Source organism: Dipodomys ordii, unplaced genomic scaffold (genome assembly GCF_000151885.1).
Source record: "Dipodomys ordii isolate 6190 unplaced genomic scaffold, Dord_2.0 Scaffold52, whole genome shotgun sequence".
Classification (NCBI taxonomy): domain Eukaryota; kingdom Metazoa; phylum Chordata; class Mammalia; order Rodentia; family Heteromyidae; genus Dipodomys; species Dipodomys ordii.
This window is the reverse complement of record NW_012267268.1, coordinates 3,654,251-3,677,042: the sequence shown is the minus strand read 5'-3', so window position 1 is coordinate 3,677,042 and position 22,792 is coordinate 3,654,251. Positions and strand designations below refer to the sequence as shown.

The following is a 22,792-nucleotide window of genomic DNA, read 5'->3' as shown; positions in this document are numbered from 1 at the left end:
AGCCATGGTACTCAGTAGACACTATGTTGAAAATGAACTATACAATTTGTGGGTGATGAGAGCAGGGGAAAACTGTGAGGAAAGAAATGACAGTGTTCAAAAAGAAATGTACTTATTACCTGACTTACGTAACTGTAATCCTTCTGTACATCACCTTTATAATAACAAAACTTCAAAAAAATTTAAAAAACAACTGTCTGCAATGTGAGATGATAGAAGACATACAGGTAAAATTCTTCAATGTATCAAAGGAAGAAAAAGAAAATGGAAAATCTAGACTATTCCAGCCTGCTAGCTTGTTCTTCAGGAATGAAAAACATTTTTTTCAGACAGACATACAATCTACTACTCAGACCATCACTGGAGAAATTGCTGTATACAGAATATACTTCATTTTATAAGTCTGTACTGAGTAATCTGGAGTATGGGTTCCACCTAGAAATATAAAATATGTGAAATATATGCACCGTTGAGAAGTCCTGTGGTCTTGCTAAGGTAAAACAGCGCAGTGCAAACAAATTTCACAACAAAAGTACTGTTGGGCATTTCATTTGAATTGTTTCCTTCTGTTTTTGTAGAATTGAATCCCAATTTTCAGCTGATCAAATTCCTCTAACTTTAAATAAAAGCAAAGAAACACTTCCAATATAGTGATATTAAAAATATCACTTTCATTGCAAAAAGGTATCATGTATTTATATATTTATCAAAATATTGAAACTATTTTGTTTTGCCAGATTTATATTTTCATGTTTTACAGATAATCTAGAAATAATTTTAGAATTCCAATGACAACTGTTCAATCTCCCCAATACTACATGTAGTTTTCTCTCATAATTTCTGAACAAATTCAACCACACATACTAATTTTATAAGATTGATCCATAGTACTATATTCTAAGACTTGACATAAGGAAAAGAAAAGACTCAGTCAAGTTGATAATTACATATTTAATACATTTTGCTTTTAACAGCAATTTTCAAAGTAAATGCATTGTAGACCTTATAACTTATTAAAGATTTCATAATGCTTACAAAGTTGATTCTAAAAATATACTGTATTTTTCTAAATGAATAACATTATCTGGAAGATAGAATAATAAATTATAGTAATATGTTTATCATCACTATAGATAAGCTTGTATATACACTCAAAATGAAATCTTCTTAGGATCTTCGTATTTGTGCTGAAAACAGAAGCAGATCAAGGTTTGGCATAGAAGATCTCTGTTTGAGAGCAACTGTTTTAAAATCAAAATATTTAAAGTATCTACTGGACATTTGAGGAAAACAGGAACCCATGCACATACACACACATACACACTCTCTCACTTATGCACATGGACACACACTCGGGAAAGTACTCAGAAGACTGCCCTCATGCATCAGATAATTGTCAACCGTTTCAAAAAGGAAAATTGTCCGGGGCTGGGGGGAGGAGGGGAGCAGCTAAGAATATGTTTAAAGCATATTTAAACAGCTGTAATTAGCAAGATATGCCTAGAATTGTTATCAAATCTTCAACATGCACAGAATGTTACCACAATACATTCTTCAACAGACCTGAACTGTTCCCTGGTGGACATGAACACACAGGGAATCATGTATTCATCCATCCCCCACACGGCATATGGTAAGGTTGCAAATCCAGGCATTCCACTGACAACGAGTGGAACTGCTTTACAGAGTGTTTTGCTTTATAGAATCTGATAGATTGCAGAGCCCAATAGAATTAGAAACTTCATTTTGATTTGTTGGTTATTTACTGTGTCCCTTGTGCATAAGCAATAAGATTCTGCATTGTAAACGACAGCTCTGATCACTTTACACTCTGTGGCACAGGAGAAGGTCACTTTGTATTCCCAAACCATATTTATTCTCATTAAATTCCTTAACTTTAAATTGTGTGTACATTTCCAAATTTAGTTTCAAGACAATTTAATGTTGATAGCCTCACCTGCAAACTACATATAGCTCCAGTAAAATCTGTAAAGACAGAAAATTATTCTTTGGGATCTCTCCAGTAACAGGTTTAAACCTATTGTATGGAAGAGAATATATTAAAACACTCTTTGAAACAACACCAAAATAGTAACTAACCAAACATTAGGGCAGTCCTGACTCATACTGCTGTGATTACAAAAATAAAAAGGCACAACAGCAACCACAAGACAAAATACCAGCTACCCATTTGCTTTTTGTTTGAACTGTGTCTTTCTTCTTATTTCCCTAAATTCATGAATTTTTCAAAGCATTCTCATACTCATGACCATAATAGAATATTTTGGCACATTAACATTGTCATACAATGGTATGGTATGTTTTAAAAATTAATTTTAAATTTTCATCTAGTAATCAACATATTTTAATGTAGTGCACATATACCTTACAGTTATTGAGGTCAAATGCATAAAGGTTTTTAACTGATTTACAGATGAAGCAATCACAGATTGCAGTAACAATGTGTATGTGTGTGTGTGTGTGTGTGTGTGTGTGTGTGTGTGTGTGTGTGTACATACACACCAATCAAGGAAAAACTGCATATTGGCAATTTTACAGTTCCAAGTTTTGTTGGTGTATGTATCATTTACATGTCATTTTCTTCTTTGTATATAAAAGATATGCTTTTGCCTTCTTCATTCTTGATGAGATTTTTCTGCAATAACTTTACATTCATACTGCAAAAATTAAAAGGTCAAAAGGTTAATAGATTAAAATCTCTTTGTATTACAACTTGCAAATAAGCTAACATTGTCTTCACAAAGCTCCAAAAATTAATACATATGTCTACTTTATTCCTCAGTTTCTGAGAGTTAGATAATTAATAGGATTCAATGAAAAATGTGATAGGGAAAGAGCTCTATTTTTGTGTTTACGTGTGGTGCAGGGGATTGAGCTCAGAGCATTATAAGACATTCAACTACTCAATTACATCTCCATTCCTGATCACATGCTAGAAGTGCCAAAACCAGAATAAATATGAGTTTTCTGCATTGTACACAAAGAAAGCAGTATAAGGCTGGGTAATAGTGGCTCACACCTGTAATCCTAACTACTCAGGAGGCTGAGATCTAAGGATCACAGTTTGAAGCCAGCCCAGGAGGGAAAGTTGTGAGACTCTTATCTCCCATTAAATCACAGAAAAAGCTGGAAATGGCACTGTGGCTCAAGTGGTAGAGCACTAGCCTTGTGCAAAAGAAGCATACAGGCCCAGAGTTCAAGCCTCAGGACCTGGATGAGGCATCCCCCACCCCCCCCCAACACACTCACACATAGCAGTATGGTATTGAGATCAACTCTGTGACAGGAAAGGAAGCATGTTTCTTTAAGGTGCAAAAAAGCAAATGAACACAGCAATGTCATCACAAGGCTGAATTCAAGATGATTGTTTCAAATCACTTAATCATTCAAAGGAAAAGTGTTATTACTTTATAGAAGTTTTCTATCAAAACAGTAATATTAAAGTACAACTATAAAAATCTATAGCTATAATTGAAAATGAAAGGAGCCAACGTGGAGTTTCAATTTGGTGGCCAAATTATCAAAAAAGATAGCAAAGCAAACCAATAACTTCACCCAGTTGGCTAAAATGGTCAAAGTGATAGGATTTATGAAATGCTGTGGCTTCCAAATGTTACTCTCCAACTTTGGCCACCATGATGTGGTTATCAGCAGTGTCTTTCCCTTCATAGCAACTGTTTTATTCGAGACAGTCTGAATTTATAAATACTGTGTTTATTACCAGTGCCCCTTTTCACTTTTAAACCTGTTCCCTTTGATGGAATAGAAACCTATAGATAAGGGGCTGGGAAGGTGGCAAAGTGCTTGCCTAGCATGCATGAAGCCCTGGGTTTGATTCCTCAGTACCATATAAGCAGAAGAAGCCAGAAGTGGTGCTATGGCTCAGTTGCTAGCCTTGAGCAAAAGAAGCTCAGGTCTTGAGTTTAAGCCCCAGGACTGGCAAAAAAAGAAACCTATAGATAAGTTAAAACAAAAAAAAATCCCCATATGGTCAATAAATCATATCACCCTATCCATAACACATTTTGGCTTTTTCTCTAGTAGCTCCTCAACCTTTAATACTCCCATGATTAAATTCTTTCAAATGAGTTATCTCAATGAAAGAACAAACTAGAAATCAGAGAATGTTGCCTTCATAAACTGCTCTCCCTTGAAGACAGATGGTTATTTAGAGAAAATTGTCATATATGTCACCTGACATGGCTTTGTTTTTATATGTGTCACATAGAAAAGGGTCTAAAGGAGCATCAGCTTACCGTTGCCAGTTGTCGACCGATGTTTCCCATTGTAATGCTTCCAGCAAAAAATATACATGGTAACCAAGAACGAACATACAGAAAATCTGGAGATGTGTATCTAGAATAATAGAGGAAATGAACCCAGAGAGGAAATGAAAGGACACATAAGATAATCACAGTGAAAACAAATTATTCTGTAAACTAGCCAACTCAATTCAAAATCTCACTTCTGGATTCATATATCATTTACTTACACAGCCCAATAAGCACAGAAAGAAATAATACTTACTGATAAACACCGTTATAGACTAGCAGTTGTGTAACCACAGTTGCCAAGAAAGCAATTCCTACTCCAAGGCCAAAGCCACTTCTAGATCTATCAAAAGTCCACCACAGTCCAATGGACAGAGCAGCCAGGGTGAGAGACAACTGCATGTTGTTATCAAAATCCACCTTCTGAGATCAGTGTTAAAGAATCATGTTAAAACTTGTAGCTAACGAATATCACCTGCTCATTCTTCTAAAATAAAGAGATGGTACTGTGGAATTAATTGCTTTTTCTTGAGTACATTAAGACTTTCAGTATAATATATGAGCTTCGGTAGAATTAAAAGTATTCAATTCAAAAACACCAAATTCAGAGGACATTACTTAATAGATCCCACTGAACTGTACCCCCTCCAAAAATAAGTCTATATACATTTCTAATTATAATTTAAGAAATAACTTCTTGACTAAACATGTAACTTCAAGCTCAGAACACTAGTATTGCTGAAGGAACACACTTTGGTGGAAAGGGAAACCAGTACTATTTCTCAAGAAGGAGTTTAGAATTACTTGAAAATCATAGAGGAACTTTGAAATAGAAGAGTTGACAGCTATTTAACAGGACAGCACATTCTCTGTATGATTTACTGACAGACACATTTTATAATAATGCAGTTCAGAAACAAGAGTACCAAGGACACAGCATCCCTTTCTATTATGTCAACTGTTCTAGTTTTAATTTGTTGAGGATAAAGCCTTGAAGTGAACATTATCTTGCAACCTGCCAGGCTATTTTGGTGCCTGAGACTTTCTAGCATAGGACAGTTTGCTCAAATGATATTTTATTTCTGTCACCTACTTAAGCATCTATTCACCAATGTACCGCCCTTTCATACTCCAAAATCTATGGGCAAAATGAAGCTTTACAAATTCAATTTGCTCATTTCTTGCTAGAGGATTACAGTAAAAGAATTAATTTCAAGTGTCATTAAAAGGGCATTATCTATGTCTCAAAGGCCACATTTTGGCTTTATAACCACCTCCTTGCAGGGGATTACATATCTCACCAAACTACCGGGCCATGCTACATCTAGAGAGAAGTCAAAAAAATGTGTATCAAGCCGTTTTTTTCCCCCTCCTTTAACACCATTGTTTACCAGCAAGCCCACACCAAGAAAACCAGCCTCATGAACATGCATATATAGCTTACTGGGATCTCAGCATCTGAGGCCTGTGTGGTACTCTGTCAAGGATAGTCCCTTTTTAGGCTTGATTTATCAAGAAACCAACAGTTCATGTGGATATATGCTTTCTAAGCAAGCATTTCTCATGATTCAGTTTAAATTCCAAGGAAAGGTTTTGAGTGCTGAAGCCTTGTACAATAACATTTATATATAAAGAGTGTAAGGCCCACCTCTGCTCAGTCAACTTGATTAAGCAAAATAGGGAAGCTTCCCGTGTAAACAAATAAAATATATCAATCTTAAAAGTAGTACTTTGTGATTTTCTAAAGTCTAACCCAATTGAAAAAAAAACTCTAGGCCTATAAATTTTGTAAACAGATTTTGCTTAAAGGACAGAAAACAGCTAAATTTTTTGTACTTAAGTATTTCACTAAGAGCGAAGAAAAAAGTGAACAAAGCAAAAAATATGTTAATAAAGCTTTAAGATTTAAAACATAAATTTGTATTTAAAGCAGAAATCTTAAAAATAGAAATCATAGCCACACACCGGTAGCTCACACCTGTAATCCTAGCTACTCAGGAAACTGAGATCTGAGGAACATGGTTCAAAACCAGCCTGGGCAGGAAAGTCCATGAGATTTTTATCTCCAAATAACCACCAGAAAACTGGAAGTGGTGCTGTGGCTCAAGTGGTAGAGTACTTGCCTTGCACTGAAGAGCTAGGGATAGCACCCAAGCCCAGAGTTCAAGCCCACAACCAAGAAGAAGAAGAAGAGGAAGAGGAGGAAGAGGAAAAAGAGGAAGAGGAGGAGGAAGAGGAAGAGGAAGAAGAAGAAAAAGAAGAAGAAGAACAACAACAAAAAGAAGAAGTTCTCTTCTAGATATTAGAGCCTAGGATTGTTCTCTTTTTAAGCACTCCTAACCATAACATTTATTTTTTAGAAAATCATCAATTTCAAAAATTTCACTAGGTTGGAAAAGTCTTTAATACAAAGGAAAAGGAAAATAAAAATAACAACAGCCTTGGAAAGATTTTTAAGTGTATTGCAGGCGGGGTAAAACAGGGCTCAGGAACTCTTTAGAACCCGGGTTCCTAACTCCTTCCATGGTTTCTGTTCCTATATATCTCCCAAACAGCTTGATACCTTTGATAAGGAACACAGGATTGAACTTACAGCATGATCCACCTCAGGCTCACACTGTGGCCCTGTGCCCAATGCAGAGGCCCATTTGTCTTTCTTTTTTTTTTTTTTTTGGCAACCAGAGTTCCACTCTTTTCTCTGCTCCATTCCCAAAGCTCCTACCAGCTTTACTGTCTAAACTACATCTTCTAGAAGAACAAGTCAGGAGTAGCAGTTCCAAGATTTTTCTCTACAAAGGAAAGTCATGAGGTAGAAGAAGATAGAGAAGAGGAAGTAGAAACAATAAAAGGACTAAAACCTTCTGAGGGCAGGATCCATGCTCTAGGGGGGGATTTTGTTTTCTTATCCTGTGGGCAGAGGCATAAAGGTAAAGGAAAATGGTAACTACCTTAAGTCATCTTTAGAAGACACTATAAAAAAAACTAATCATGAAATAAAATAGAATTTTTGAATGCTAAAACTGTATATATTTAAACTGTGTCTATATATAAATATATACATATATACACACATATACATATTAAGAGGAAAAGTAGTTACTTTGGGCCTGATCTAAGCTGACTATTTCTACTAACATCACTTTTAAGTCAGTAACGTGCAACAATCTGGAGGCAGAGGCAGAAGGGTCACCTGGGCAACACAGTGAGACCCTGTCTCAAAACCAAAACAAAACAAAACTAGGCACAGGTGGCTAGCTCATGCGTATTCTAATCCTAGCTACTCAGGAGAGCAAGACCTAGAGGATCACAGTTCCTAGCCAACCTGGAAAAGTCCTTAAAACTCTATCTCCAAAAGTAAAAGGCAAAAATGCTGGGCTGGAAGTGTGGTTCCAGTGGTAGCATGCCAGCTAAGAACTCATGAAATCCTGAGTTGATACTCTAGAACCAGCAAAGTGAAATGAGACAAAACAAAGCAAAGCAAAAACTACTTAGGCAGCCTTTTGGTCTAGATTAAAACCAGCAAATTAGTTTGCTTCTTAAAAATTATAACTTCTTTAAGTTACAAGAGATAAATAAATAAATATGAAATGGTACCCGAAACCACCACATATCCTTATTGGCAAATCCTAAGTGGAAAAAAAAAAGCCAGGGCGGGGTGGGGGGAGGGGGGTCCTTTGAAAATGTATCTGCTTAAATCTTAGAATTACCAAATCTTAATGGAAGTAATTAAATGAACTTTACAACTTGGGGGGGGGGGCATTGGGAGGGAGGAGAAGTGGGAGAAAAATGAGGGAGGGGGTAACAATGTTCAACAGGAAATGTACTCACTACCTTACATATGTAACTGTAACCCCTCTGTACATCACTTGACAATAAAATTATTTTTAAAAGAAACCTGATTGAGACAAACACATATGTTTTAATGTGAGAAGCCTAAGTGATACTGAAAAATAGATTTAATAAGGCCCATACCCTCAACTATAACTGTACAACAACTACTCCAATGTCTATCTACACAGCCCGCATTGTTTTTATGACTACTTGGGAACATTACAATTTACTACAGTGAAGGTGCAAGGGGCTGTTTAACCTTTGGTTTGTTGCAAGCTGCTTTATTATTGCGCATTTCATTATAGTGTAAAGGATACAGCACTGGCATGATTTATACCAACAAAGACAGCTACACACCGCATAACACTGGACCACTCTCTTTTAAATTTATGTGGTTCTCCTAGATGCCTGTCAATGCAAGGGTATAATAACCCAATCACAGCTGTGGAAAAAAAGAAAAAAAAATTAAGTCATCTCCAGTATTGTTCTGGCAACAATTAAGCTACAAAAAAATCGCTATAACCACCATTTTAAATACTTCTATCAAAAAATCAAGTTACTTAACATCATCACTGACATTATTAAACTTACCTCCCAAAACAAAACCAAAAAAAAATGAGAATAGCTCATTGAAGAAAGCACTGTAAATGACAAGAGATTTTTAATTCTAACAGACAAAACACTCTTTAAGTGTGTGGGTCACAACTGAACAGACAGGACTAAACTGACAAATGCTACTTTTCTGCTCTGAATGTCTATGAGACTTGAAAAGCACCAAACAATTTAACAGTTAAACAATATTCTCTGAAATCTCTACAACCCTAAGATATGCTATTAGATGCAACCCATCTAAAGAGAAGATAGAAGCATGAACATGTAACAAGCAATTTATCATATATACTATGTCCAAATGCTCCTGGCTATTGTGTTATGTAGATTAGTTTTTGCCCCTATCAGCTGCTTGTCTTAGTTTTCTGCATCTTCCACCTTTTTCTGACACTCACATTTTATTCTTCTAGTAAGACCGAGGTCATACGGTTAAAGCAGGAAAACTTTCAACAGAAATCTATGTGTGCATTTCATTCTGCATACAGAAAAATCGAAGGCACCTGGCATACAGGAATACAAATATAGAGGTAGAATTTCAGTCCACCCTTAAAAGGCATGAAGAAAGCATCTTAGTATATTTCTTAATTTGGGAAAGAACATCTTGAAAGCTACCTGTGTACTTACACATATATCAACTGTATACAAAATAGCTATGACTATAGAGTAGTCTCATCCAATCAAAGTAGTCTCATCTAATCCTTAACTCAAATACCTGTCAGATCTTAACATTTTTATTCATGTAGAAGAAAATGTAGACTATGTTATTTGTTACAAAAATGCTAATGAACCTAGACCTTATTCAACAATTTATGTAGAGAGCACACTCTACCAATTAAATTTAACAGGAAATAGGTAGGCAGATGTGATTTCCTAATCTTTCTCAAAACAGAACTGTACTGCTATTAATTCTATAATAAAGTAATACTAACCACTTCAGTTGAACAGCATGTTAGAAATACCCAACATCACCTATGATGTCTAATGGAATTATACCAAATCTAAGTGTACAAAGGTCAGATGTGCCTCTCCCCCCATGGAATTGGCTAGCTACATCCTACAAGTGCTGAATTCAATCATCAACAGAACCAGAAACTAATATATTTTTCAAATCACAGGCTAATAGACCAATAGGACAGTACTGGAAAGAACTGTCTAACCAGTTCTATCTAGAGAGAAGATGCTGCAATAATATACACATTTTCCTATCTGGGCTCAGATCATCAAGAGACAAATCTTGGCAATGCAAACCTCCAGCAGCTATTTGAAAATTTAAGTTTCATGATTTAAAAAAAAAGACAGTTTTCTAAAATCTTGTGAGATTTATCATATTTCTAAATTTGTAAATAAGTAAAATAACAATAATCATGCCCAATAATTAAAAATATCTAAACATTATTTCTTTTCTCCTTACTGAAGTTAGAAAACTAACATCCCATCTGTCAACCTCCCTCTTCCTCCTCCTCTCCCCATAAGACATATGTAGTTAGATACACAGAGCGATGTATCTGTAGTTATCAATATTATTTGTATCTATATATATCTACATCTTGCTTTCTTGTTTCTGAGTAAAATCAACTAAGAGGATGCATTCCAAGTCAATTTTGCTCAGCAGTTGATGCCATAAGTAAAGAATTATCACATAGAGAATAGTGACGTGTGTGCAAAGATATAAATCAGTAAAATTGACTATATTCTTATTTGTGTGATGTCAGACTCACAAGTGAGAGACAACTGAAGAGAGAAAGCAAAACCACAAAAAAGGAATTTAAACTGTCACACTGCTAACCTTGGGATTTGCCAATAAAGATCAAATCCATTGAGTATGCATGGTTCTTGGTTGCTCACTGAGAGGGAGAATTCAAAGAAGCTTGTCACTTCCCATTAAATGTCTTCTTTCTTTCCTTTCAATAAAGGCGCAGCAGAGTCTGATAGCAATAGCACAGTGAGGCTGCACTGTTGGAAAGCTCAGCAGAATATTTCTGAGCTTCTCTTCTACTTCCTGTATTTTTTTTCTTTTTAAAAGAGAGACTTAAAATCATGCCTGTGTAAAATCATAGGCAAATATTGTCTGCTTAATCAGATAGTTTGCTGGTACAAAATCATATTTCTTGTAATATTTTTAAATGACTTCCTAGTAAGAGTCTGACAAGACCAAAGACAAAAGAAGTTTGTAAAACACCAATCGTAAGCCATCACATTTTCCTAGCACTGTGCTCAATGCAGGGAGGCACTAAAAGGAACACAGTTAAGCATTTTGCAAGAAGGGCTGGGGAAAATGAGCCATTCCATCTGTTACCCTTTCATGGAAAACTATGAAAAATGAGGACAGATAGGGTTATATTTTTATTCAGCAAATACTTACACCTCACAACATATCTAATTTTTTTGCTTGACAGGGAAGTAAAAAGAGCAAATCATGAACCCAGTGGCTAAGTGAGCAAACTCTATTGAATATAATGCTGTGGTAAGCACTGACAGGGTTCTGAGGGTTCCAGATCCTCTTCTTCCAAGTATTGCTGGGAGGTAGGGTGGTGGCTGTCAGAAAGCTTCCTAGAAATGGTGATCCTAGGGGCAGCAGCATTGAGCAAGCGACTAGTATACAGTGTTCTCAGCAAGCAGAGACATTTGAGAAAACACAGGGATGACTGAGAACAGCTGGCATTACTAGGGAGTTGAAAGCCCAGGCATGAAGGAAGCTTCAGAGTTCAGAAAGATCCAGAGAAAGATAAAAGTAGGCAAAGACCTTAATGTAAGAAGACTACCCTACCACAGTGAGGAATCAGAAAGAGGTCAACATTATATCTGTTCTAGAGAGGGGCAACTGTTCTTACAATGGTGAGTATAAAACATGAGTGGAGGAGGTGTAAAATAACAAACAGAAAGAAAAGAACTGGTAACTCCAAGCATCTAGGTTAAAAAACAGACGGTGAGGTAGTGTATCTCTTGGGAGGTAGGTGAGGAAGGAGAGTGAAAAGAATGATCTTATAGAGCTAACTCTCCAGGAACGGGGTAATGATCAGCATGAAGAAAGAGGAAACATATTTTCTTTTTAATTATTACTTTCAGAAGTATGGACTCAACTTGGCTACTTGTGGATTTTGTGGCAACTTCTCTAGAAATATTTAGGATGAGTCTTTTGTGGCCCTTGGGAATGAACAAGTTTTCCAATTCTAACTCTATTCTGCACCCATAGGGAGGTAATCAACTCATAACATCAGCAACTTTAAATGAACAACAGGTAATTGAGAAATGGAAAGGGCATCAAAAGCTGTTCATCAGGCTTCTCTAGCTGTCCTGGAGAATCATCATCATTTCTGTCAAGGACTGTGCTATAGGTAAGTAGAAATAAACAGCTGGGTGCCAGTGGCTCACGCCTGTAATCCTAGCTAGACTGAGATCTGAGGATCATGGTTCATAGCCAGCCTGGGCATGAAAGTCCATGAAACTCTTATCTCCAATAAAGTACTCAGAAAACCAGAAGTGGTGCTGTTGCTCAAGTGGTAGAGTGCTAGTCTTGAGCTGAAGAGCTGAGGGACAGTGCCCAAGCCCAGAATTCAAGCCCCATGACCAACAAAAGAAAAAAAAAGACAGAAAAGAAAAAAACAAATAACCAGAGGCTATTGTTTACAGGGAGAAAATGTTGAGTCTGGATGCAGACCCTCCAAAAGATAGATACTTGGTCTAAGAAAGTCATCAAAAGATGACCATTAGTTTTTACTAATGATGTTAAGAACCTCAATGGTTTTGGAAAATACATATCAACATAAATACCACCCAAAAATTCACACACACACACACACACACACACACACACACACACACACACACACATACACACACAAAACAACTATATTTCTTACATCACTTACTTCTTTTTTTTCCTCATATTTTCCCTGAAATGACAATCAGGACTGGAGGAAGCAGACAGTATGCCGAAATCCATTTTCTACCTTGGAAACATTGATAAATCTTTACTTTCATCCATCCCAACAAAAACCAGCAGCACAGTGAACTGGAATCAAGACTTGAGGATACTTCTACTTTGTTTTGCCCAAGTATAGCACACACTTACAGAAGAAACTGTCAAGCAAGAACTGTAAATGCAACTCTACCAAGTAAAAAGTTTGAGGTTAAGTGTAACAAACTTAGTAGAAGGACAGTGAGGACAAAGTGGCAGTACTAAGATTTGGAGCCTTTCTTCCTAAATCTGAGTTTATTGAAAAAAGAGTCCTTGTGACAGGGACACAAGAAAGAGCAGATGAACCCATCTCTCTATGAGGTGTAAGGAAAACTCAAACTTCTCTGCCCCAAACCAGAATATATACCACACACCAGCAGATTCCATCCAGGCCTACCATCTTGAGTGAAGGCTTGCAAAGAGGTGATCTGAGTACAAAAAAAAAAAAAAGGGGCCAGTTCTCTCTGTTCTGTTCCCCAGTATATGATGCTACCATATACTGGCCCTTGGTCCAGGGCCCTCATCTCATTGATTTCCTCTCTTTATCTCAGACACAATACCACCATCTCTCTCCTAAAGCTGGTCTACAGAATCCTGGGGTTAAGAGATGTGCTGCCATATCAGTAGACCTGTAGTAAGTCATCTTGCTCGCCTCTGCCTTTGCTTTGTAAGTACTGAAAGGCATGTTCTCCCAAATCCAAAGGCTTCTATTGGCAGCCTGCCAGAGCTTTAAATTTAAGGAAAATAACAAAACTAGAATAAGCTATTGATTTTTCTTTTCTGAATCTAAATGCATGAGGACCAGCAGACATTAACAAAGAGTGATAAAAATGTAACTATGTTTTCTTGTCTTTGTCTATTTGGACTATTTCTCTTAGAAAATGATAATCCTGGAGAAGCTAAGAATCAATAACTTTATGGTTTCTCTTTTAAAGTGAATACTATAATATTTAGTCTTCATTATAAAAGTCACAGTAAACATTACCATGACAATGTCTTCTGATCCATGCAACGGGATTACATGATTGTCTAGCAGGTTTCATGAGATCATTTAAATATATATTACAAATCAGCCTCACCTTTGGACACACCTTTGGACTTCTAAATCTAGGATGAAAGATAAGAGGACCTACTTCCTGTGTGAGATATTGATATATATTAAGTATGGGCATTCAAAAATGCAATTTTTCTATCTAAACCAGATTATATTCTGCAACATGTTTATGGCTACCTTCTATGACTTTATTTATTAACTTTTTTGTTTAAGTCATTAGAAAAAGAGATTTTCATTATGGAAGCTCAAGATCAATAAAGTATCTAAAATATTCAACTTTATCCATTGCACACTGTCTATACAATCAAAACACAAGCCAGAGTAACTAAAAGCATAATGATGATTTTAAAGAGAGTGTGCCTTGTTGATTTCTGCAACATTTGTTATTCTCACGGTACATTTCAAAACAAGATGTAAAGGATAAACGCATATACAAAAATCTAAAAAATACAACATGAAGCTTTAAACTCTAATTTTTTTTCATTTTTCAAATTTTTATTTGTTTCAAAATCAAATTGTAGTGACCATCATCACAATCACTTAAAATCTAACTTAAGTGAAGTGATGCTAAATGTCCCATCCTAAAGGAAGCCAAGATTTATTTTTTGAAAGATAAAATTTTTAAAGTTCACAGGTCACATAGAAATCACAAAAAAAGTACATACTCTATGATTCTATTGACATTTTAGAAAAAGTTAAAAAAAAAAAACAGTCTTTAGTGAGAGAAAAGCAGAGCAGTGCAGCCTGAGGATGAGGTAAAGAAGAGATGAAAGATGGCATTAAAGAGTTTGAGGGATGGGCTGGGAAGGTGGCTCAGTGGTAGAGCGCTTGCCTTGCATGCATGAGGCCCTGGGTTCGATGCTTCAGTACCACATAAGCAGAAAATAAAAAAGCCAGAAGTGGCACTGTGGCTCAAGTGGTAGAGTGCTAGCCTTGAGCTGAAGAGCTGAGGGACAGCGCCCAGACTCAGAGTTCAGGCCCCACAACCGGACCCCCTAAAAAAAAAAGAGTTTGAGGGTGGAGAGAAATGTTCTGTAGCTGAATTGTGGCCATAATTTCATGACTGTATCTACTGCCTAAGGACATCAAGGTTTTCACCTACAGGTCCATTGTTCTGAATTTAAATTATACCCCAAGCTAATTATTTTTTTTTAAGTTTATCATTCAAAGCACATCCACTCATTTGTCCTGTCTCCTTCCTGCACACTGCAGAAATAGCCTACACATACCTGAAGCTGTGCCACAGCATGGGGGTACCCACCACGCAGAGGAAAAGATGCTTGCAATCACATCGGGTGGAAAAAGTGTCACATTTCTTTGAATCTGAAGCAAATTTAACACTAATGCGAGAAATACTCCAATAAAAAACAAAACTACTCCTCTAATCATCAAGTTCACACTCTGGCTAGTGACAGATGAGATATATGGCCCACATTTTTTGGGTCCAGGTGACTCCGTCTCTCCTTCTGCCATAGTTTCATAAGTCCAAGCCGTAGAAAGAAAACAAAATTAAGTTAAAAAGAAGCTTGCCAGCTGACAAGTCCAGTTGTCTGTTAATCAAAGTGGACTGATATTTCAATGGTACATCTTGTCCTGAAGTAGGACCTACCAGAAATCCTGCAAGAGAAAAGAAAAAAGAAATCAATATGTGTCTGATACATATATACACCTTTTTCTGATTTCTACACTAGTTAATTTAAACACATACACAATGAAATATATGTATGATTTATTTAAATTAGCTATTTGCTGATTAAGAAAATATTTTAATAGTAATTTTATAATATGTATGGCATAATTTTTAAGTACCACATTTAGATTTACTAGGCCAGAATAAGTAATCCAAGAAACACAAATATTAGAATAATAGTTAAAAAAAATTAGCCCCTCCTCTAGAAAAAACAAACAGTTAAACTGAAATACTTCCAACAAAAACTTGAAGATGCCGGGGAGGGAGGACGAGATGGGAAGGGGAAACAAAGGAGGAGGCAACAATGCTTGATAAGAAATGTACTCATTACCTTGTCCATGCAATTGTAACCCCTCTGTATGGTGTTTTCACAATTTAAAAAAAAAATTTGGAAGATGACAATCCAAGGTATTATCTATCTAACTCTCTAACACACATTAGTTACAACGGAGTATTTCATACTTTACAGAAAAGCAACATAATAAATTCTGACCAAAGATACTGTACTTTTCACAATAAAATGGGACTTTTTTCTTGAGACTGTCCTCTATAGAAGAACAAAATGACCATTTGAACGTTTTAATGCTTATATATATTTAATTTCTCCATAAAAGCATTCTATAAATACCAGAGCACCAAGCACCAATATATACACCAACCACAGAAGCCAGACCTGCCCCGCTCTCCCCAGAGTCACAGCTGTGACCCATACTACTTTCACAGAGACTGTCAAATGTTGCAATTGTGGCAGTCATGGTAAGCAAGCCAGAAGAGGAAGCAGTAAAAGAGGAGGCCTATGAGTAACTTAATGACAATACTTCTACAGAAGTTTTATCCTCATGGCCTGATTCCCAAAACCCAAAAACATTCTACCACAATCAGTCTAGGTAAAGTGACTGTCAGAGTTTGAATGTTGTTTTTACCCACGGAGATTCACCAGTTCGGGGCTTGGTCTTCACAGTGGTAATGGTGGGAGGCAGAGTCCTGGCAGGCACTTTGAGACCCCAACCTCTCTGCTTCCTGTTTGGTAATGTGATCTTGCCCTCTCACCAGCACTCTAGCCATCTCTTGTATAGCTGCCAGAACAGAATTGATGCTGGTATGATACCCTTGAATCTCTGATACAATGAGCAAAATAAAGCTCTTTTCTTTATAATTAGCCTGCCTCTAGTATTTCATTATGGTAACACAAACCATACAAATGTAGTAATCATTGTGTGTGTTTCAGATAAACAACACGTGAAGCTTTTTGTATGTCTTTCTAAGCACTGATATAAGGAAACTTACTTAACCTTGACACACACTTGTAATCTCAGCACTTTGAAGGCTGAGGCAAGAGAACTGGGAGTTTGAAGTACTAAGCCACATAACAAAACTCTGCCTCAAAAGGTAAAAATAAAAACAACCCCTAAGAGGTAAGCAAAGTATTGTCTATGACAACCACTGTGAGGCAAACATTAAAGGTTAAGTCACCAGGAACACAATCTTGGCAGCCAGACTGCAAAGCCCTTGTTCTTATCATGACATTCACCTTTCCAAACTTGTCACTTATACTTTTGTTTGTCTTCTATGAATACTAACAGTTTTTAAATGGGAAAATACCACACAGGCTATTTTTTGTAAGTTACTTTCATCCTACCCAATTATGATCCATCTTGGATATCTTTACAAGTTAGTACATAAGTGACATTAGTTTTGACTCTCAAAGCAATTTATTTAAAACTACCAACAGTACTTCCACTTGCTACCTGGTAATTATGTGTATAGTTGCTTTACAGTTAATAAACTTTTTATGTAGGCCTTATTCACTATTACACCTCCACAGAGCCTCTGCTTAGTCCACCAGAGAGTTCCACACATACATAGTCCTAATTGTTTAATTAAACTGGGCTCACTCTTCTGGATTCAGCAGGCCTTTCAGAAGGCAAATTTAGAGCCTAACCATTTATAATTCATTGAGTTTCTAGTTCTCAAGCCACTTCACAAATCTTGGAACTTATATTCAACGAATGGGGCTAGCAGAAATAACTATAAAAAAGAGAACATAGTGCTCCCAGCTTTCCTAGCCTATCAATCCTATATGATAAATACTTAACAGAGAATACCATTTTCAAACCAGTCCTTAAAACCTACTTATTCTATAGCATAACTGAGCTCCACAGCTTACTAGAATGTAGGAAATGGTGTATATTACAAACAATCTGTAGGAAAAGAAACTCTGAAAATGCCCAGAAAACCACCACCTAGATCTGGTATGGAATTGATACAATCAGCCTTTCATGTGTTCTGGATACTCATCAAGGTTTACCAGCTACAGAATTCACCCTCATCATCATTGTTGATAAGAGTACCATTTTGAGAGCTTACTCTCTGCCAGACACAGAGTAATTCATCCTCAGAACAATCCTAATGGGAGGAATTGTCATCCTCATGTTACAAATGAGAAAACTACATAAAAGGGATTTAGCAAATGAGTACTGAACATGCAGGATCAGAACTGGAATGTTGGCTCAGGTCTGATTCTAAAACCCATTCTATTTTCCTAGTGCCCAGAGTCCAACTACACCCGCCTCAATTAGTTAACCCTTTTTCTTTTTAATTAATATAGATCTATATAAAATCAGAAGTTACTAAATACTTTACTGGCACTATATTCTCAAAGTACGAATGCCAAAATAAGCAGGAGACTATATTGTAGTCCAAATGATGAGAATAAACACATAACACCTTGAGGTATACTAAAACAAAAAGTGTACTAATTTAAAAAGGAGATCTTTTGTGTGTGTGTGTGTGTGTGTGTGTGTGCAAGTCCTGGGGCTTCAACTCAGGGCCTGGGTGCTGTCCCTGATCAGCTTTTGTTGAAGGCTAGTGTTCTACCACTTGAGCCACACCCAACTTCCAGTTTTTTGCCAGTTTATTGGAGCTAAGAGTCTCACAGGCTTTCCTGCCCAGGCTGACTTTGAACAATGATCCTCAGATCTCAATCTCCTGAATAGCTAGGATTACAGGTATGAGCCACTATCACCCAGCAAAAATGGTATTTTAAAAAATTCAAATAGTTACCATAAACATTAATTGTTAAGAGACTGCCCTTCAGAAATTCCAACAAAGTCCTTCAGAAGGCATTGCACCCAATCTATAGCTAATGGAGTAAAAGAGGATGGATTTAGCAAATCACTTGCTTCCATCTGTGAATTATTTCAAAGGGGAATTAGCAGCAATGGATACTTTATGTTTAACAGTACTTTCTAAGGAAACAAAATAACTTCGGTTTTGAAGCTATTTCAGTTTTTCTATCCCCAACCCTTCATCACTTTCCAGGACTTGTCAGAGTACTGTCATTTGGAGCAGATTAATTCTTGAATGTGTGTAACTTATCTAATCCTTACATATCATTTAGCATCCCTGATTCCTGCCCACTAAATACCAGCCTCCCCATTTGTGATAACCAAAATTGTCCTCGAAGTACATCCAAATGCCTCAAGGGAGGCATTGTCCTCCAAGGGAGAGCCTCTGATTGCCAGAGCCCTATTTCTTCACTCTACTTCAAGGCTAGTAAAGACTTTCTAAACTATTTTTGTTTCTTGTCACCAGTATTTACTCCATCTTTCCTGGTAGTGCTTCCTTACAATTGCCTACATTACCCTACAAGTTTTCTTTTAAAATAACATTTGATGTTTATTTGAATGAGATCCAAAGCCAACTTTGTGTCTACACAATGGTATAATTACTATGGACAAAAATAGAAGCTACAGGGCTTTAGAATCATTGTGTCCTAAAATTTAAGAAATGGAAGGGAATCAGGAGATCATCTATTACAGAGGGTTTTATTTTTGAGCCTTGTGCAAAACCAACAAAAATGTACATGTGTGCACTTTCCAGAAAAGAGAGTCCTTATATCAAGGACTCAAAAAACTCCAGTATCCAAATAAAGTTAAGAATCAGTGTTCTAAACATTTTCTCACTTTACCAGTAAGGAGAATACCACATGAAGTGATCAAGTGAAATAACAAATTGAAGACTTTACCAATGGGTCAGTAGTTTTTTCCTTTTGGGGGGGGGAGGGAAGAGGAGTACATGGAATGGATGTATTGGATCTTCCCATTACAAGTATGCACTGCAGACATGTGGTAATTATCAGATTCATCAAATGGATAGCAAATTCCACAAGATCATACAATAAAACCATAAAGTTGATTTAAAAATTCATTATCTATTGCACACTAAAGGAGTTCTGTAACTTATACTCCCTAGTGCCATTATTGTAAATTATCAAAAGAATAGGTGGGTACCAGCAGCTCACACTTACAATCCTAGCTACTCAGGAGGCTGAGATCTGAGGATCAATTGTTTAAAGCCAGCCTGGGCAGAAAAGCATGTGAGACTCTTATCTCGAATAAACTACCAAAAGCTGGAAGTGAAGCTGTGGTTCAAGAGACAGAGTACTAGCCTTGAGGAAAAGCAGCTCAGGGATTACACCCAGACCCTGAGTTCAAGCCCAAGACAGGACCAAAAAAGAAGAAAAAAGATCTGAATAACAAATATGGCTTGTTTGTTTTTTCTAATTATTGGCATCATTTTCTTAAAGCATACTTAGACATGTAAATATTGCTAACAACAATAAGAAATTTGATTCTCCATTTTTTAATCTACATTTGAAAAAATAGATTATTTGAAAAAACTACTGGTCAGGGAAGAAGTTTCAGATATAAACACTGCTTAAAGGACAATATCACAATGGTTCCTGATAATCTTGGTAATAAAAGCTGATGCTTTAAATTCCCACTTTACAAAATCAAGTAGGCCAAATAACTTTCTAAGAACACACAACTCCTTCCCAGTAGGCACAACCACTCTAACTCTAGACTTTCTTTCACCTCACAACATTTCCTCTTCTGTAAATACGACACACACAAACACACAAAATCACACATTAAAAGTTTTTAAAGTTATACTGGTAAACTGCTATACATTCCAAAGGAATATTTTCAACAAGGTAAAACAAAAACCTTTCTACGGGACATGAAAAAATTCTACCTACATACCTGCCCACAACTGCCATAAGACACATGACTGAACAAAGAAAAATACTTCACATACCTTGGCTAGAACAGTGACAAAGCATCAAAAATAGAAAAAATATTATTCCATGTGTCTACCTGGTAATGAATTGCTATTAATATTTGAAGGTAAATAAAAAAGGGATATAAATGATTCTGGTTGTTTGGGTGAAAATTGAAGTTTATGTTAACACAGAATCAACTTAAAGGCAACAGGCATTTGAAAATTAACACAAAAATAGAAAACTTCAGAATCTGTTGCATTTTAATGAATGCAATACCCCCTAGAGAACCAGTTGCATTCTAACAATTGTAATACTCCCTAGACCCAAACAAAGGTGGTTATTTTCCAAACAGTCCTCATTTTCCAAATATATTACCAAATCATAAAGCTGAATGACTACTTCTTTTTCACCATATGCTCTCTTAATTTAGAATATTGTCCACAAAACAGAATAAGCATTAAGACTAGAAAGACACACAAATCAATGGAATAGTTTAGGTCTCCTTAAAAGCATGAGTGTAGGAATAACAGGCTAAGTGCATTTAAACTTCTAAGAAGAAAAATGTTTGCATTGAATACATTGTTTTTTTCTCAACACTAAAATCCAAGATGTTAATCAAGAAACATTTGAATTCCTCTACTACTTTTAAATATCAATCTCTGTCTCTAAAAAAAAAAAAAACAGCCTACCATTTGGGGCTAATTTTCTGGTAAGAATGAAAAGAAGCTTTTTAAATAATGGAACTGCATTTTATTATTTCCTTTTCAGTGCAACTATGTGTAAATGCAACTATTGTCAAGTTTAAAAAAGAATCAGCCTCTTTCCCAAATATACATGATTCACAGATTGGTCATACTAGACATGAACCTGAGTATGAAAACTCAGTATGTAACAACACACTGGTCAAAACACAGTACTGAACACAAAGTCCAGAGAAAATGGGAGTGAAGGGGGGAGCCGCGGGATAAAAAAAAAAAAAAAAGTACATTAGCTATTTTTCTCCCTATGGGACCCTGATTAGCGAAGGCATCCCTTTTATACATTTTCATTTGGTTAACTATCAGTGCTAAACCTCAAAGTTAGAAAACATAATCTAGCCACAGCTCAGCTGCCTTCATTTTTCTACACCTAAGACTGGATGGAGCTTGTTTTCCTTGCAATCTTCAGTACCACTACAATACTGTAGCTAGGCAGTTTCGGGGCCCTGCAAGCAAGTCTATGGGTTTCTTCTTGAATCATCAATCCTACAAAACATCAAGCTCTTCACAGTATGTTTTTCCTACGCTATCTAGTGAGTACTATTCTTTAAAAACTTTTTTCATTAATAACTGGACACGGGTCATTATTGTTTAAGTTTTAGCCCCCCTCTCTACACCCACCCCTATCTTGGGCACTGCTTTCTTTTCCAGATGGTCACATCCCGCGGACGACCTTAAAATCCAAGCAGCTAACACCAATCGACTTCTAAGCCCTGGCAAGAGTTTTCTTTGGCTGTACCCACAAGATCTGCTCCCAATGTACGCAGTCCCAATCCAAACAGCCAAAGTCCTCAACTCAATGTCATGTCATCTTGGTGGATACAAAGTTTACTTTGATATCAGTCCTAATGCTGATCCATCTCCATCGCAAACCTGAGTCTTTCTCCCAGGCTACAAGCTACCCAAGTTCTGACAGCTCTGTTTGACAGCTTGCCAAACCTCCACCACCATCAAAACCTCCAGGGTCGCCCTTCCCGCTGTCCTTCAGCCCACTGTTCAGGAAGCCTGGGCCTGCCCTGCGGCCTCCCCCCGAGCCGGAAGTCCCCCCTAGATCTCTCCCAGGTGAGAGGAGCCCCTCCATCTGCAGGCCCCACCTGCGGTCCTCGGTCCCCCACACCTGCCACCAGGAATCCCAGCCTGCAAAACAGCATAAGTACTTCCTCTTCCCAAGGGCTACCCTCGTCCTCAGGCTGCTTGCCTCGGCACCACGTCACCTGCGCTCGGCTGGGAGACTTCCCAACTCACCCCCGCCTCCGCCATCTTCTGGGACCTGCCCCCTTGCCCCCCGTGCTCCACCTCTTCCTCCTCCCCTCCCACAAGTCCGCCCAAGCCCTACTCCGCATGCGCAGCGGACGCACACCGCGCCGGCAGTCGGGGCAGAGAGACTTCCGGTTCCCGCTGGCTCTCGCTAGTTTACTAGTAAGCCGGGGCAACAGAGCTTCCGGTCTGCGGGAGATTTGGGGGCTGGAAGGAGGCGTGGTCAGGCGAGGTGGTGGGAGGCTGCGGAATCAGCTGTTTGCTGACCCGGCGAGACT

General features: G+C 37.3%; 1 protein-coding gene across 11 annotated transcripts; it reads right to left on the bottom strand.

Annotated features, from left to right (window-relative positions):
• Nucleotides 1-931: 931 nt before the first annotated feature.
• Insig2 (insulin induced gene 2) lies at nt 932-22,576 on the bottom strand. Of its 11 annotated transcripts, none has more exons than XM_013020728.1 (6): nt 22,503-22,576; nt 14,974-15,361; nt 8,441-8,565; nt 4,549-4,715; nt 4,278-4,377; nt 932-2,678 (listed from the first exon to the last, which is right to left on the bottom strand). In XM_013020728.1, the coding sequence occupies exons 2-6, from the start codon at nt 15,215-15,217 to the stop codon at nt 2,637-2,639; spliced, it is 678 nt and encodes a 225-aa protein (XP_012876182.1). In that variant the 5' UTR covers nt 15,218-15,361; nt 22,503-22,576; the 3' UTR covers nt 932-2,636. The 11 variants fall into 11 exon arrangements, with proteins under 11 accessions (XP_012876182.1, XP_012876191.1, XP_012876180.1 ...); XM_013020737.1 differs by having other exon boundaries at nt 15,354-15,361; nt 22,503-22,533; XM_013020726.1 differs by having other exon boundaries at nt 22,456-22,525.
• Nucleotides 22,577-22,792: the final 216 nt, after the last annotated feature.